We start from the raw sequence: 18,123 nt of genomic DNA, 5'->3' as shown, positions 1-18,123 counted from the left end.
CAATATTTCTATTTTTAATTTATTTTAGATTAAATAAAAGCATTATTTTGGTGAGCATAAAAGACTTCTTACAAAAACATAAATGGATATTTATTATTTCAAACTTTTGACCAGTAGTGTATTAGATGAGATATGATTCATGATTATAATGTGTATGCTTTTGACTGTCCATCCAGGTATTGGGTTTGATTTCAAGAGGTCATTGTCACAGCTAAGGGAGGTCCACCTGAGGCGATACAACCTGCGGAGATCAGCACTAGAGCTGTTCTTCATTGACCAGGCACACTACTTCATCAACTTCAGGAAGGGGGTGAGTTCGACACAAACTGTGGTTCTGTAGGAGAGACAATGGACAAGGACACATAGTAGATGGCAGCAAGCATTGGTTGCATTTGAGGTCTCCGTGTTTTTATATTTGTTTGGGTTTTCCCACAGGTGCGGAACAAAGTCTACTCCAGGATCCTGGGTCTCAGGCCGCCCAATCTCTTCTACTTTGGTTCTCGCTCTCCTCAGGAGCTCCTGAAAGCCTCCAACCTGACTCACGTACGTCTTATATGAAAGAATGCTCATATTAATTTTTTTCCATTTATGTGGGGAATTAAAAACTTGCCCTGGCCAAGTGATTAACACAAACTCCAGACACATTGAGCCTTGGTGCTTATATGGGAGATTCTGATTGGAAACTGTTCTGCATTGTGTCCCAATCCCATTCCCCCCTCTCTCCCCATCATTTCCTATTCCCTCTGTATTGTATTTGCCAATAAAAAACCTGTTAAAAGGACCCAAAAAAAACCATTTTAATTTTTGTTCCTTTTGCAGAGATGGATTTGCAGAGAGATCTCCAATTTTGAATATCTGATGCAGCTCAACACCATTGCTGGTCGAACATACAATGATTTATCCCAGTATCCAGTGGTGAGTCCTTACAGAGCCTAACCTTTGTTTTGTTAAAATATTTGTTTTTGTTTGTTTTCATTTTGTTTCAATTTCTTTTTCGTTTTGTTGTTTTGTTTTCGTTTCATTTCAATTTGTGTTGTTTTGTTTTATTTTGTCGTTTTTGTTTAGTTTCTATTTCGTTTAAATTTCTGTTTTGTTGTTTTCATTTAGTTTTGTATAAAATTTTGTTTGTTTTTTGTTTTTGTTTCATTTCCATTTTTTTTTTTTTTATTATGTTTGGTTTTGTTGTTCTCGCTTCATTGAAATTTTTGTTTGTTCTTTAGTTGTTTAGTTGTTTTCGTTTAAATTTTTGTTTTCGTTTTGTGTAGTTTCAATATCTTTTGTTTTGTTGTTTTCGTTTAAATTTTGTTTTGCTTTTTGTTTTGTTTTCCAAACCACTTGTCCTATGTAGTGTCGTGGGTAAGTTGGAGCTTACCCAGCTTCTCAAGCTTACCGTAATTTTATTTATGCATTTTAATTTATTTATATATATATATATATATATAAATTTTTTTTTTTTATGTTTATATAACTTTATATTTGACACATTTTTTACATTTTTTTTTTTTTTTTGTAATAACCCTAGATTTAATTTAATCCATTTAAATGGGTGATAAATATGCATTTAAAATCCATTTTGCTGAAAAATCTAAATGTGCATGATTCTGATGTTGTTACTGGATATTGTACTGGTCACACGAGTCATCGCTTTTCTTCATGTGCATGTGTGTATTCTCAGTTCCCCTGGGTGTTGTGTGACTACACATCTGCTGAATTGGATCTGGAAGACCAAGCAGTTTTCAGAGATCTGTCCAAACCCATTGGTGTTGTCAACTCTCGCCATGCACAGAACGTCAGGGAGAAGTGAGACAGTCTTGCAGTCCTTATTGCAGAATTCTCATTATCAAAGAATGTGTATCACAAAACCAGAAGGATGGATAACAACACCACAAACCGATAGCTATAACTATAGCTATAACATGATTTATAAATAGATTTAAATGAGGAAATTATAATAGTTTGATCTTTCATAAGGTAAAGCACTGTAATGTAGAATGTTTTGTCTTTCACCTGACTTGCTAAGTGTCTTGTTGTTGTTGTTTGAATAGATATGAGAGTTTTGAGGACCCAACAGGCACTATCGATAAGTTCCATTATGGCACACACTACTCTAATGCTGCCGGCGTCATGCACTACATGATCCGCACAGAGCCCTTCACCTCATTACATATACAGCTCCAGAGCGGCAAGTAAGATACACACTCTCTCACACACACACCAGTGCAGTCATACTACTGGGTAAATGCTGCAAGCTAAGGGCAGAGGAGTCCAATCTTGCTCCTGGACGACCAACATCCTGCAGAGTTTAGCTCAAACACACCTGAACCAGCTAATCAAGTTCTTCAGGATTATTAGAAGGCGTGTTGGGGCAGGCTGGAGCTAAACTCTTCAGGACGTCGGCCCTTCAAGCTGCATTGGACACCCCTGATCAAGGGTGTGCTTAATTTTGCTTTGGGCCACATTCAAATTATTATTTATTATTTCTATAGCTGAAGACATTTGTACTCAAATGTGTGCATTTATTCGTTCCAAGTATTGTTAACTGAGGTACAAATTGAACTAAAATCTTAATAATATCATTAAAGAGGCCATATTATGCCCCATTACAAAGTCTTGATTTTGTTTTTGGGATCTGATCAAATTCATGCTTAAATGTAAAGAAAAAAAACAAAACATTATTTTTCAGATGTTGCATTGTTGCAGCATGTCTCTTCTAAGTATGTGTGAAACGCTCTGTGTAGTTCCGGTCTCTATGAAGCCCCTCCTTCTGAAAAGTGCAATGTGCTCTGATTGGTCGGCTGGACCCAGTGTGTTGTGATTGGTCAACCACGTAGAGCGTTTCCAAAATGTCACACCTTACCTTTTTAATGCATAAACCTTAGGAGGGTTAGGACGTGTATGTTCCCAGAAGAAAACTCAAGACATTTGTGGCATTTCATGGAGTTCAGGAAAAAGTGCTTACTGATACAGAGAGTAACTCCTTTTGGAGTGGACTTTGTAACTTTCCAGAGCTAAAGAAAGTTGGGAAAAAAAAGCATAATATGTCCTCTTTAAATGTAATTGATCATTTAACATTTAAATTAGTTTGATGGTTTTGACACTCCAAAACTATAAAATTATGTAGATCACCAACATCAAATTGTAAATGTTATAAATATTGTAAATAAAATATCATGTTTGTTTGCACTCCCTTGTAATGACCACTAGGTTGCAGTGTTGTTTACCTGATGGTTTTTAAGTAATCAGCACATTGTCATAGGGCTGCTCTTAAATGAGTGATTGTGTGTGTGTGTTTAGGTTTGATTGTGCCGATAGGCAGTTTCATTCAGTAGCAGCAGCGTGGCAGGCACGAATGGAGAGTCCAGCGGATGTGAAGGAGCTCATCCCAGAGTTCTTCTATTTCCCAGAGTTCCTGCAGAACTTGAACAGTAAGTGAGTCAATGATGAAAAGCACACAGCCACAGAAATATGTTAAATGGCCTTTAAATTTTATTATGTCTTGTGTGCAGATTTTGATCTGGGATGCTTGCAAATGAATCAGGACATGGTCAATGATGTGTTGCTTCCCCCCTGGGCGTCTTCACGTGAAGACTTCATCAGGAAACACAGAAAAGCCTTGGTGTGGGAACTGACACAATATATATATTTAATTTACTATAACTAAATGTGTTGTCTTATGAATATCCAGTGAGTGAGTCAGATGTTTCAGTTACTGCTCTGACAAATTCAGTGAGTGATACGTTAGACTGATTCCAACTGAAAGAGTCTTTTTGATAGATTCATTAAAAGAATCAGCTCATAGGAGTCATTTGCTTATGAATCAGACAATGTTTATGCTTTTTTGTTTTCTGCATGTAGAAAACACGGTTATTCTAATAAAATATATATTTTTATGTAATCACATCCAATTCAGACTGCAATTAACAATGGCACAAATATATTTCTGCCATGACGCTGCAGGTTTAATGGCTCAATGGAAAAACTGCTTTTAAAACATGCACACTCTTTTGTTCTTCATCTGACACACACTCTCCTTGTGTATCTGTGTGTTTAAAGGAGTGTGAGCATGTGTCTGCTCACCTGCATGAGTGGATAGATCTCATATTCGGGTATAAGCAGCGAGGACCTGAAGCAGTGGAAGCTCTTAATGTCTTCTACTACTGCACTTATGAGGGTAAGAGGCCTCTTGTGAGTTCGTATAAGTTTGAACATGTTCCTGCATGGAAAATATGACTGATCGGTGTGTGTTTTGGCTGTCAGGTGCAGTGGATCTGGACGCCATAGCTAATGAGACCGAGCGCAAGGCCCTGGAAGGCATCATCAGCAACTTTGGCCAAACGCCCTGTCAGCTTCTCAAGGTAGTATATATATATATATATAGCTTAAGCTTAATTATATTTGATATATACTGTATGTAATATAGTAATATTGCACAAGTGAACCCTCTCTGTGTTATTCAGGAGCCTCATCCTCCCCGTATGTCAGCAGAGAACGCATTCAGGCGGCAGGCCCGTCTGGACTTACTACCCCCCAACCTTTTTGATCAGCTCAGTAAACTCAGATCCTTCAAGGAGGTAAGTCCAAATTTCTCAGTATTTTATTTCAACTGAATAATGTGCTGAAATGGCAAATTTGAGTTTGATTTAAGGAGATTGTTTTGTGAAACTGTGATTTGTGATTGTTTTCGTGGAGGTGGTGAGTGATGGTCTGCCGTTGGTGCAAGCCATGGTGCCCAGAAATCAAACTCGCTCCATTATCATCCCAGGTTCTGACATACTGGTAAGATTAGTTCATGGTTATGTTCACTTGTTGTATACTAATATTCGATTAGGATGAACCAATTACTTAGAACAGGAATTTTAGGGTGCAAGTGGGTCCATGGAAGATGCTAGGGCTGTGGCTCTCAACCAAAGGGCCCGGGTCCATTAGGGGGCCTCAGCAAACTTCCAAAGGGCCCTCAAGATGACTTAAAATGATGTAAAATAAGACAAAACAAACATGAATATAAATTTATAATTAATATAAATTTGTCTTGTTATGCCAAGCTCTAAAAAATCCTAATGCGGTCAATCAGAAACAACTTAAGCTGTAAATATTATTGTGGACAATGATTTAAAAAATGTTCAGAACCACTTTTGAAGTCTGAGGAATATTTGAGAAGAAAAAAAAGATTTTGTGGCTATTGTTAAATATGTTCTTTCAAAAAAAGTAAAAAACATAATTCTTGAAATTCATTTGCTGCATATCCAAAAAAAAAAAAGTATTACACGCTGTCATACTAGCAATCTTCTTTTATTATTATGTGCAAGAAAATGTGCTCAGTGCATATTAAATATGCAAGTTTTTTTTTTAAATAACGCACTATTTTTCAATCTAAAGATTGATCAGGATTTTGAACTATTGTGTTTCTTTTTTTTTTTACAGTATGAAATAAAATAAAAACATTTGCATTTAGTTAGAATAGTTTATATTTGTGTTGTTTCTATGGAGTTGTCTGTTCGCAGGGGATCAAAATTCTCGGTAAAACTGCTTTGGAATGATATTTATTGGAAAAGCATTTTACAAATACATTTTAAATTAATTAGATGTTACAAGACAAACATTACTCTAACAGATGTCTTAACACAAAATACATATTTTCCAGATCATTTTGGTAACAATTTGTTTATCTCACTCTTAATATTGTTTTCACTTAGTGTACATGGATCTTTATCACATATCTCTATATATCATATATATTTATTATAGATCAGTGGTCTGTAAACATAAAAAATATAGACACTGCCGTTTAAAATGTGGTGTTGGTAAGATTCTTTAATGTTTTTTTTTTATTGTGATTTATTTGATTTAAAAATACCATAAAAAAAACAGTAATATTGAGAAATATTATTACTATTTAAAATAACTGTTTTCTATTTAAATACATGTTAAAATGTTATTAATTCCATTTACGTCATTACTTCAGTCTTCAGTGTCACATGATCCTTCAGAAATCATTCTAATATGCTGATTTGCTGCTCAAGAAACATTTACTATTATCATCTGTGTTGAAAATTCTTTGATTAATAGAAATGTATTTTAATTTATTTGTAAGATTATAAATGTTTTACTGTCACTTTTGACCAATTTAATGCATCCTTGCTGAATTAAAGGGATAGTTCACTTTGAAATTAAATTTTGGTATGTTTTAGCTTACCTCAAGGGCATCCAAGATGTAGGTGTCTTTTTTTCCGCAGTAGTTTCAATTTTGATATTTTTAGGTCAAACCGTTCTTGTCTGTCAGTCCTATAATGCAGGTCTATGGTCACTGTCTCAAAGAGCATGCACAAAGTCCAAATTAAAACAATTCCCCATCGTCCAAATTAAACAATTCCCCATCGTAAGTACACATTGATGGCCTAAGACACGAAACGAGCGGTTTGTGTGAGAAAACGAACAGTATTTATATCGTTTTTACCTCTTACAACACAACCACGTCCAAGTGATCTGAGGGCGCGGGCGGGTATAGATATATACACTAGATGTCGCCTTGGCTACGGCAGTTCATTGGAACGAATGTCTTTAATGTGACATCTAGTGTATATATATCTATGCACCAGTCTGCGTACACGTCACACAGCAGGAAGCGCCCGCGCCCTCAGATCACTTGGACGTGGTTGTATTATAAGAGGTAAAAACGATATAAATACTGTTCGTTTTCTCACACAAACCGCTCGTTTCGTGTCTTAGGCCATCAATGTGTACTTACGATGGGGAATTGTTTAATTTGGACGATGGGGAATTGTTTTAATTTGGACTTTATGCATGCTCTTTGAGACAGTGACCATAGACCTGCATGATATGACTGTCAGACAAGAACAGTTTGACCTAAATAATATCAAAATTGAAACTACTGCGGAAAAAAAGACACCTACATCTTGGATGCCCTTCAGGTAAGCTAAAACATACCAACATTTAATTTCAAAGTGAACTGTCCCTTTAAAGTATTAATTTCTTTCAATCTTACTGACACCAAACATCTGAACGGTAGAATATCTGCCTTTACAGTAGGTGGTCCAAGTTTGGGGGTCCCTGACAGTTTGTTGCAGAACAGACACCGGCATCTGAATGAGTTTTGAATGGCTTTTGTCCTGTTTTGAAGGTGACAGTGAGTGCTAATGGAATGATAGGCACTCATAGCTGGCTGCCCTACGACAAGAACATAGCCAATTACTTCACCTTCACCAGAGACCCCTCTGTGAGCAACCCAAAGTAAGTTTGAACAAGCACAAATATTCACTATAAACACATTATATAATCATGTGCAGAGGCTTTTGATCAGTGATGTCATACGGTTTTAAAGACGAAGTTTTGTTTAGCCAGAAAGTAATTTTTTGGTGACAACACTGGTCCTTGGACAAATAATCAAAAGCTTTATAGAAGCATATAAACAGCAGCTATTTGACATCAAACTCTGGTGGTTTGGCTGCTTTCATCTCTATAATGTTCTTTAGTCAAATTGAGTCCTTTGTAGTAAAATCTCATTTGTTTTGCCAAGCCTTTCTTGTTATTTATGAGTGGTTTGCTAACATGTGTCTGATGCTTAAACACAACATTGATCTATTTCAAAATGTTCTCCCACTGTTCCTGCTGACAAGTTTAGTCCCGTTTGTTGGTGCTAACCTTTTGTTTGATCTGTTTTTAGGACCCAGCGGTTCCTCAGCGGGCCGTTCTCCCCAGGGGTGGAAATGGGCTCCCAGGTGCTGGTGGTGTCCAGTGACGGGCGTCTGCTGTTCAGCGGGGGGCACTGGGACTGCAGCCTGCGGGTCACTATGTTAGGCAAGGCCAAGCTGGTGGGCAGGATCTGCCGTCACATAGGTGAGAGCCGTCTGTCCGACATAGACGGACCCAAATAGTACTGAGCCAAGACGCAGCTGTAGGCGTATTAATGAGTTGTTCAATAATAGTTGTATAGTTGTCCAATATTTTTTGGCTGAAACTGAACAATTAATAACTGTCAGGTCCCTCTTGATGTGAATCATTCAGAATATGTATGGTGAAAATTGCTGATTTCGTAATGCATTTGATTATGAATGCATGTCATGACGACTAATTAATGTGTATTTCTGTGGAATATAGATGTAGTCACATGCCTGGCTTTGGATCTCTGTGGTATCTACCTCATCTCTGGCTCACGGGACACCACATGCATGGTGTGGCAGGTCCTACAGCAGGTTTGCGTACACAAAATACTTGTACTTTAGTACCAAGTTAGTACAAAAATAAAATTATATTAGTATGTTTTTCTATATCAGAAGTATGTAGAAACATGTACCTCCTCAATTCGATACTCATGTCTCTGTCTCACTGACAGACAGCTGCTTTTGATCGCTTGTGTTCCCATGTGAAGGGCGTCCGTGCTGCTTCATATCTCAAGATGATGCGTCATCATTAGATTTGTTTGACTTTTAATAAAAGATGAATACTTTTATTCAACAAGGACACATTTAAAAGATCAAAACATACTTAACTTATAAAGACATTTATAATGTAACCTACAAATATTTAAGCACTGTTGTTTTTATGTTTGTTCTGTTGTTATTTTTTTATATATACATTTTGCTCTATTGCTCATAACTTGTCTTTTTTTTTTCCTTGATTTTATTACCATTTACTTGAATAATTATTTGAAGCAGTGTTTGCTTAATTGACATAATTGGACTATATTCCTTTGTTTTATTTTAATTTGTTAATACTTTTTAAATAAAAGTATGTTTAGTAGCATATTCATTTTTGCTGTTACCGAGATGTGTTAATTTATTGATATGCTGAATTTTCATCACTTTATATAACTGACATGAGATACAGTACTGTTCAGAAGTTTGGGGTCAGTCAGATTTGTTTAATTATTAAATAAATTATTAATGTATTAAATAAAATAATACCGCAAGGATGCATTAAATTGATAAAAAAGGGACAGTAAAAAGATTTCTATTCCAAATAAATGCTGTTTTTTAGGGGGGGGTTCTTACTTTCTATTCATCAAAGAATCCTGAAAACAATGTATCATGGTTACCACAAAAATAGTAAGAACCAAAACTGTTTTCAACTGTGATGATAATAAGAAATGTTTCTTGAGCACCAAATCAGCATATTAGAATGATTTCTGAAAGTATCATATATGACACTGAAGACTAGAGTAATGACTGCTTTGACTCAGCTTTGCCATCACAGGAAAAAATTATATATTCAAATAGAAACCGATCATTTAAATTATAAAAATATTTCACAATATTTCTGTTCTTACTGTATTTTTGATCAAATAAATGTAGCCTTAGTGAGCGTAAGAGACTCAAAAACGACTAAAAAATCATACTGACCAAACACTTTTGAACAGTAGTGTATATAATAATAGTCCGAACTACAGCATGATTATATAACTAGTGATTATATTCTTTGATTACCTGTAGGGTGGTTTCTCTAGCGGTCTGTCTCCACGGCCCGTGCAGGTCCTCTGTGGACATGATCAAGAGGTCGCGTGTGTCGCCCTCAGCACTGAGTTGGATATGGCGATCTCAGGGTCAAAGGTCAGTTTAAATCAGGCCATTTCTAAAACGTCCCTTCAGGAGTTGAGCTTTATTGCATTGCCATCAGGGTTGATGAGTTTCCTCTCACTTGCTGTCTTTGCCTCTCGTTCAGGATGGCACAGTAATCATGCACAGTGTGCGTCGTGGACAGTACCTGCGGACCCTGAGACCACCGTGTGAGAGCTGCGTTCCTGCCCCTGTGGCGCACTTGGAGGTCGGCATGGAGGGGCACATAGTGGCACAGACTGTTATGGAGGGCCGCACGGCTGGAAAGGTGCTGATTGACTGCAGACCACTAAACACTGTTTGTCATTTTTATTTTTCCCCATAAATCACTACTCTTTATATCTGGCTGTGGGTGTTGCAAATCTAACCAATGAAAAGTATTAAAAACAGCTTGTGAGCAAAGCTTCTAACTCAATTGGTTTCTCAAACTGTAAGTCAAACCTCATAACTCCGCCCACCTCTATTGTGATTGGCCAAACACACGCGAAACACCAGCACCCGCCATTTTTTAAAACACACAGATTATAGCCTATATATTTACTCTACAAACTAACTCTACGGACATGGAAAACAGTGATAGATGGGCCTCTTAACCTTTACGCTGAGGAGAAAATCCAACGCAGCTTTCCCAAAGGAAACATGATTGTGTATTTCTGCTCAGCTAGCAACACTGAACATCAACCACACGGCAACGCTAACAACTTTTCATTACTGTCTACTTTCTATGTATAACAGTTCTATCTAATAACATATTAGACAGGACTGTTAGACACAGACCGTAAACTAATGAACACGGAGGATGCGAGCACTGTGTGGCTCTGGCTGGCGTTCTCAGCGCCGTTAAAATAAAGGTCACAATAAGCGCGACTTACGTCACTTCCTTCTGGCGGTGCGAATGCAACCAGGAAAAAGTTCCTAGGGGAACCATTAGTTCTCGGGGAACCACCCTGGTAGCTAGTTCCCAGAACTAAGTGCGAAACTACCCGGTGCAAAAATAGTTATTGTAAGAATGGAAATGAACACATTATAAAAATGCAAAAGAAATTATAAATAATAATTAAATATGTATTGTTTTTATATGTAGGTCCATTTCAGCAGTGCTTCTCAACCCTTGACTTTGGGCCCTGTTTTTTGACTGTTACATTGATTGATTTCTTTTCTGCCTGTAGGAGAAGTATGCACTGCATGTGTATTCTGTAAATGGCTCTCTCTTAGCATCTGAGACCTTGGATGAGAAGATTTCAGCTTTGCACCTGGTGCCTGACTACCTCATCGTGGGCACACAACAGGGGAACCTTCACATTCGAGACTTGTACAGGTAAACACAGTACACCTCTGACGGTTATTGTACACTATCGTTCAAAAGTTTGGGGTCAGTGTTTTTTAATAGAAATGAATACTTTTATTCCGCTAGGACACATTCAACTGACCAAAAGTGACAGTAAAGACTTTTACATTGTTACAAATCAGTTTGTTTCAAATATATACTGTTATTTTGAACTTTTTATTCATCCTGAAAGAAGTCACAGTTTCCACACGATAATTAAGCTGTTTTCAACAAGAAGTGGTTCTTGAGCAGCAAATCAACATATTAGAATGATTTCTGAAGGATCATGTGACACTGGAGTAATGATGCTGGAAATTCAGCGGTGTCATCACAGGAATAAATTTCAATTTAAAAATATTCAAATAAAAAAGTTATTTTGAATTGTAAGAATATTACTGTTTTACTGCATTTGTGATCTAATGAATGCAGCCTGTGTGAGCATAAGAAAAAAGAAAGAAATGTTCAAATCCTACTGAGCCCAAACTTTTTAACGGTAGTGTAGGCGTACAGCTGTCCAGCTTAGCACAAACTGTTTGATCATCTTTATTTATTTATTTATCTTTATTGTAGAAGAATTCTTAAATCCTTTGTGTCATCACATTAAATCTTCAGCAGCTGGGTCCATGTTTACTTCTCATTCCCAAGTCTCTCTTTCTGTGTGTGTGTGTAGCTTAAATCTGGCTGTGGCGCCCTTGGCCCTGAAGGTCCCAGTGCGCTGTGTGTCTGTCACGAAAGAGAGCAGTCATATCCTGGTGGGCCTTGAGGATGGCAAACTCATTGTGGTGGGAGCAGGGAAACCAGAAGAGGTGAGTGAGTTTGAGAGGGTCTGTATGTGGAAGGGTTTTTAAGCCATTATGTTTTTACTAGGGTTGTCAAACGATTAATCGCGATTAATCGCATCTAAAATAAAAGTTTGTTTTTACATAATATTATATTATGTAAAAACAAACTTTTATTTTAGATGCGATTAATCGCGATTAATCGTTTGACAACTATAACTATATTATATGTGTGTGTACGGTGTATAATTATTTTCTATATATAAATACACACACATGCATGTATATATTTAAGAAATATTTGCATGTATATACTGTGTATATATATTTATATTATATATCATTTATATTATATATAAATATTTTATATATAAATAACACATTTTTCTTAAATATATATGCATGTGTGTGTATTTATATATAGAAAATAATTATACTCCATACACACACATATATTATGTAAACACAAACTTTTATTTTGGATGCGATTAATCGTTTGACAGCCCTATTTTTTACTGTTTGAAATAGAATGCATGCTACTCATTAAAGGAGTGACCAATGAAACTGTCACCTATATTCTGTGAAGTTACAGTGTTAGTACTTCAGCATAAAATTGACAGTCACAGTTTACTGTTACACTACAATTCAAATGTTTGGAGCTGGTATGAATTGTTTTTTTTTGTTGTTTTTTTTTTTTGTGTTGTGCTCTTATGCACACCTCTGCTGCATTTATTTGATTAAAACATTAATAATGTGACATATTGTTATAATTCAAACTAACTGGTTTCTATTTTAAATGTATTTTAAAATGTAATTTATTCTTCTGAATTTTCGAAAACGGTTGGATACATTTTAAGTGTAACAGTTAGTAAACTTTTGTAAATATAGTAAAATTGTGTAAACAGTGTAAAATAACTTTAAAATATTAACTTTTAAAACAATATGTATATTACAATTAGTTTTTTTATGGTATATTAGACAAAATGATTCAAAATGGCATCCCTAAAATGTAATATTATTCATTATTAGCTCATAATATATGAACTGTTAAAATGTTTTACTGCACATGTAGAAAATGAATCCGCACCTTCTTTTCTCAAGAATATTTAAACCTTTGTCTTAATTCAGGTGCGATCAGGACAGTTTTCCCGGCGACTGTGGGGCTCCACACGCAGAATCTCCCAGGTGTCCTCAGGAGAGACCGAATACAACCCTGTTGAACCTCCTGGTAAATGAGCTCCACGTGCCTTCGGCAAAACCTTTGCCTCCACCGTTCCTTCAGCACTCGTCTGGTTTCCTGCAGTTCCAAAACAGAGATTGGGAAGAAGAGAGCATAATGGGAACAGTTGTGAACATCCAAAACATGCACTTTTTTATGAAAAGGGAACATTCTTCTTGACAATGCAATGATTTATACTGCTTTTAACAAACAAACATTCCAAAGATTTTTGATCAGGCGGCAAACTTTTTGAGCGTTGGCGGCTGAGACTGAACTTTAACTTTAAAAGCAGTATGTTCTGTCCTGTGAATCACAGACTGGTCTGGAGACCGAGGCACTGTAGCTCAGCGTGATGGACTTAGTCTCTGTCACTGAGTGACAAACCGTAATCACCTGAGCCGTTTAATAGTATAGTAGATCTTCCTATGCTGATTTTTGCTTCCGCTTTGCTGATCACGGTCAGCACAGCAACACTGGTACTCCATCTGACACTTGAAAACCTTCTTACTTTGAGCTATGAATCCAGATTTATCCATGGGACAGGCACCAACAGAGATATTTTAGCTCTGTGTTTATATGTGGGTGTGGGTGTTTGTATTGCTTTGCACGGTTACTTGCAGATGCTTTGTATGAGGCAATAATAATGACGATAAAGATCCTTTCACTCTTGTCCGACGATGTGAAGCGCTTTGAGCCCTACTAAGTCTTGAGACTTGATTCAGTACCACTAGTGCCTTAAAACAGGTAAACAATATAAATGTTCATGATTATGATTGATTATGACATTATATATATTAAAGGGATTGTTCACCCGAAAATTCACCCTCATGGCATTCCAAACCTGTATGACTTTCTCCTGCAGAACACAAAAGAAGAGATGTATATATATATATATATATATATATATATATATATATATATATATATATATATATATATATATATATATATATATATATATATATATATATATATATATATATATATATATTAGTGCTGTCAGTTGATAAAAAAAAATCATCAGAGTAATTAATCTAAAATTCAAACATTTTTCTGTAAGTAATCACGATTAATCAATTTTTTTGGGGGGGTGGGGGAATACAATTTTTAATTATAGCGATTCAACATCACAGTAAAATAAAAAGCTATCATTTTAACATTTAACAGGCTTTAAAGAAAAGCAACTTTTAATTTTAGTGAACTTAAAAGAATATTTACATAAACCCATTTTAATAAATGCCACATGCCGCCACAGAAACGTTATAAAAGTTATTTTAGTTGTTTTTGGATTATGTAACCTTGTATTTTAATAAATAAGTTTCACACCAGCATTTTACATAACAGTGAAATGTCATAATTCTTGATTACAATTTCTAACAAAAACTGTTAGCCTAACCTAACTACTAAAAAGTTCAAAAATGTAAAAAACATGTAAAGAGTCAGTAAAACAAAATAATGAGAACAAATAAACAAATTACATGTATTGAAGAATCGTCTTTTGTTCCAATTAAAGTCATGGTCAAAAACATATTTAGGAACGGCATGACGGTGAGTAAATGATCACGTGGTTTTAATTTAGGGGTGAACTATCGCTTTATTTTAAATGATGATATTCTCCATACTCGCACTGGGTAAATCTTTAATATCCTGTTATATGTGTTATAAAAAAGAAAGTGCCTTCCTGTCATTGCACTGAGGGATTCGCACAGCCATCACAAATATCCTCTTAAATGTTAAAGTCAATGAGTGCACTTGTTTGTTCTTCCACTGTAGGGATAAATTGCACTTGAAATGAAAAGCTTTTGGTTTCTTTTCACATTTACGATATGGTTTCAGAGCATCCTTGGATGCCGCTTAATGTGCTGCATTTCCAATCTCATTTAGCCTACACAAAATCGAAATCTTAATAGTTATCCACTTTTGAACTTTGCAAAGTGCCTCAACTGTGTTCTTCACTGTAATTATTAAACTATTTGTAATATGTGAAACATATGCCAGCTAGTCTTAATTGCCCTGTGAATGTGTCTGTTGGCTGGGGCCACAATTCTGTGTATGTTACCATTGGAATTTTGTTGTCTAGATGTTTTGGGGTTGCTGTTTTTCTCTTGATGCACTGAATACTTTGAAGGCTGTGCTGTATGAGTGGTGTCTGTGAGACACATGGGTTTCGGACACATCTTGCTGGCTTCTCTGGGATGGTTGCGTTCAATCTTTTGCTCTGTGCTGTATAGCAAAGTCAGCAGAGACAAAGGGAAGCACCGAGCACAACGGCCAGCAGTTACACACTGTTTAAAGGGTTTTTTTTCTGGTATTTACTCACATTTGTATTGTTCTAAACTCATGACTTTCTTCTGTGGAATAAAATCGTACCGATCGCTCTTTTAGAACGACAATGACTGAGGACTGAGTCTTTCAAGCTTCAAATAGGACACAAAAGCACCATAAAAGTTGTCCATACAACTTGCATATTATATATTAAGTTGTACAATATGTGTTGTGTATCAAACTAATATTTAAGGTGTTAATTGCTGAAAATCTTCCCCTCTGGTGAGCTGTTAGATGCTGTGACCGGAACACATGAGTGAGTTTGATTTACGAACGAATCTTTCAGGCTTTGTGAACTGAAAAGTTCAAACTCAAAAGAACAATTTGTTCATGTTAGACTCAAAAGCATTGATGGTTTCATGAAGAATCTTTAACATCCATGGACCTTTCAATTCCAAATAGGTTCTTTGCAAGAATTTTTTTTTTCTTTTAAGAACTCTCAACTGAAAGGTTCTTTGGGAAACCAAAAATGATTTCTCTATGGCATTGGTGCGAAAATCCCCTTTTGGAGTCTTTATTATGAAGAGTGTAATGAGTAATGACTTAAAATTCCACACTCAAAGCTACTGTATAATTTTTTTTATATGGCTCTTTTTTTTATGCTTCAGTCAACATTCATTTTAACTGCATGAACGAGAGTAACTAGAGCGACTCTTCAAAATCCTCTTTTTGTGTTTGACTAAAGAAAGAAAGTCATACAGGTTTGGAACTTCATAAGAGTGAATAAATGATGACAGAATTTTCATTTTCTTCATTGAATTATTCCTTAAACACAATATATCACTATCACTCATAGTTTAAACTGCCACTGAAACCATTACTGTAAGATTATGTAACTTAAGGGAGTTTTTTTTAAAGTGTGTATTATTTTTTTCACTGTATTTCCCAGCTACACACACACCTTGAGCCTTGAGAGTCTGTCTTGTTTGAGTTTAGTCTTAAAGATTGAATGATAGAATTTGATTTGTGATGAGAAACTGAAGCCATAAGAGTTTAAGTCCCGTTTTTATGAAACGCTTACGACTAAATCACTCCATGATTCTTTTTATGTAAAGACTATGATGTTGTCAAACTGGTTGAATTATGTTAAGCTTCATGTCTGTTCGAACAAATGATGGCTTCAAAAGAGATGTAAACAACCATTCTCAGTTGAACACATGCCCATTTCTGCTTGAGTGAGTGATGTGTTTGTGTAAATGTATATTGTTTCTTTTAATTAAATATATAAGTCTAAATAAATTGACTTGAGTTGTGACTTTTGAGGTTTAGGGAATTCGTTTTTATTGCTATTTTCTGTTTTCATTTTAATTTCCATTAGTTTTAGTAATTTTCTGGTATGTTTTTGTCTTTTTAATTATTATTACTGTTTTTAATTTATTTGAATTTAAATTAAAATTAATGTTTATTTCTAGTATTTTTTATGTTTTTAGTTTGTTAACTATAAAAACCCAAATAATCTGTTTAAATAATGTGATTTATTTTAATTTACATATTTTTTACTTAAAAAAAAAATCATGAAAAAAGGAAATACAAAAACTTGTATCATAATTGATCTTACATTGTTTTTTCCCCCCTCCTTTTTTTGATCCTAAAAAAGGTTCTTTTCTTTTCTCAAATCAAGTCTCGGTTTTTTCCTGACGTCTCAGCCTTTTATTCCCTCCTCCTGTCCTGACGTGTTAAACCCTATTAGAGTTGAAGAGGTCACAGTTACACCACATTTATCTGAGCCGGGAATCCTTTGATCTCTCAATGGGCCGAGCATCCTGTTGGCTGAACCATAAACACCCCAAGGGGTACGTTTGAGTGGACGACGGGGAGGGGGGGTGGGGAGGACTCTGGCATGGAGGGATGGAATGCGCCTCTTCCAGTCACTACATGCAGCGGGACAGAGAGGAGATGGGATGTGCTGGTTATGGTGGCAATTCTGCTCTGATCTGGGTGGATAACAATGGGAGGAGGGCTTGACACCTTGCTCTTAGTAGAACCAGGCATCTACCCTCCACCCCCAAAACAAGAGGTGGGGGAAGGGGTGTAGGTTAAAACGTCTTGACAATCACTTGTTGTCTGGGTAGTTCCTGAACCACAACAACCTGCAAACAACCACAAAGCCTCCCAGTGTCCCCCACCCCCTTATCCTGTCTCTGCGTTGTCAGGCCGTGATCATCTTCCATCTTTCAAGTATTATTATTTCTTTGCTGTGATCTGCAAATTCACACTCTGGTAACAGGCTGCCAAAGTCTTTGCATCTTTGGAGGGTTTATAGGCTTGTAATTTACAGTTCTCTGCTTCTCAGGGTCTGTTGACCATGATCCAAAGACTAAAAACTACTTAATGACTCGGGACTCACTGACATGGGTGTTGGCCTGATTACTCTAAAGATAACTATAATAATAACTATATTAGCGTCCACACCGAGGCCTATAACACTGTTTTTATTTTAAGCATGCACTGCAGTTATGTCGCCACATGTTTTTATCATTCATCAGCCAAAACAAATCGTTCTGAAAGCGATTCCAACAATAGCATTCCTACCGTTATATGTTAGCTGTGATGTGGACTTTCCCTATTCTCATTATTAAAACTCTATTGTTACCGTTATAGTTGTTTTCCTCTGTGTGAACAGGCCTTAAAGGGTTAATCCACTCTTAAAGGGTCAGAGGTCACTCTTCCGCAGAAACTAGACTCACGGACGACCGTTGCCAGGATTATGATTATAGTTTATAAAGTTATAAATATGGATATTTTTCTTACAAAAATGCATCGCTTCGCTTCAGAAGGCCTTTATTAACACCCTGAAGCCGTATGGATTACTTTTATCGTGGATGGATGAGCTTTTTTGGGCTTCAAAATCTAAGGTACCATTCACTCCAATTATAAAGCTTGGAAGAGCCAGGATATTTTTAA

At 36.1% G+C, this 18,123-nt stretch overlaps 1 protein-coding gene across 5 annotated transcripts in view; it reads left to right on the top strand.

The window, feature by feature from the left end:
• The window catches only part of nbeal2 (neurobeachin-like 2), a 73,047-nt gene extending 59,286 nt beyond the window's left edge, over positions 1-13,761 (top strand). For all 5 annotated transcript variants that reach the window (XM_079895917.1, XM_079895914.1, XM_079895918.1 and 2 more), the window contains 19 exons: positions 177-310; positions 436-543; positions 820-915; positions 1,676-1,800; positions 2,046-2,186; positions 3,295-3,425; positions 3,507-3,616; positions 4,054-4,171; positions 4,258-4,355; positions 4,458-4,571; positions 4,690-4,776; positions 7,139-7,248; positions 7,682-7,854; positions 8,116-8,210; positions 9,447-9,563; positions 9,676-9,837; positions 10,739-10,887; positions 11,567-11,702; positions 12,804-13,761. In XM_079895917.1, the coding sequence (XP_079752043.1) occupies positions 177-310; positions 436-543; positions 820-915; positions 1,676-1,800; positions 2,046-2,186; positions 3,295-3,425; positions 3,507-3,616; positions 4,054-4,171; positions 4,258-4,355; positions 4,458-4,571; positions 4,690-4,776; positions 7,139-7,248; positions 7,682-7,854; positions 8,116-8,210; positions 9,447-9,563; positions 9,676-9,837; positions 10,739-10,887; positions 11,567-11,702; positions 12,804-12,911 (2,312 nt within the window). In that variant the 3' untranslated portion in view covers positions 12,912-13,761. The remainder of the gene's footprint in view (positions 1-176; positions 311-435; positions 544-819; positions 916-1,675; positions 1,801-2,045; positions 2,187-3,294; positions 3,426-3,506; positions 3,617-4,053; positions 4,172-4,257; positions 4,356-4,457; positions 4,572-4,689; positions 4,777-7,138; positions 7,249-7,681; positions 7,855-8,115; positions 8,211-9,446; positions 9,564-9,675; positions 9,838-10,738; positions 10,888-11,566; positions 11,703-12,803) is intronic.
• The last annotated feature ends 4,362 nt before the right edge of the window (positions 13,762-18,123 follow it).

Source organism: Squalius cephalus (assembly GCF_949319135.1).
Source record: "Squalius cephalus genome assembly, chromosome: 15".
Taxonomy (NCBI): domain Eukaryota; kingdom Metazoa; phylum Chordata; class Actinopteri; order Cypriniformes; family Leuciscidae; genus Squalius; species Squalius cephalus.
The sequence above is the reverse complement of the archived record's forward strand: the minus strand, read 5'-3'. Positions and strand labels throughout refer to the sequence as shown.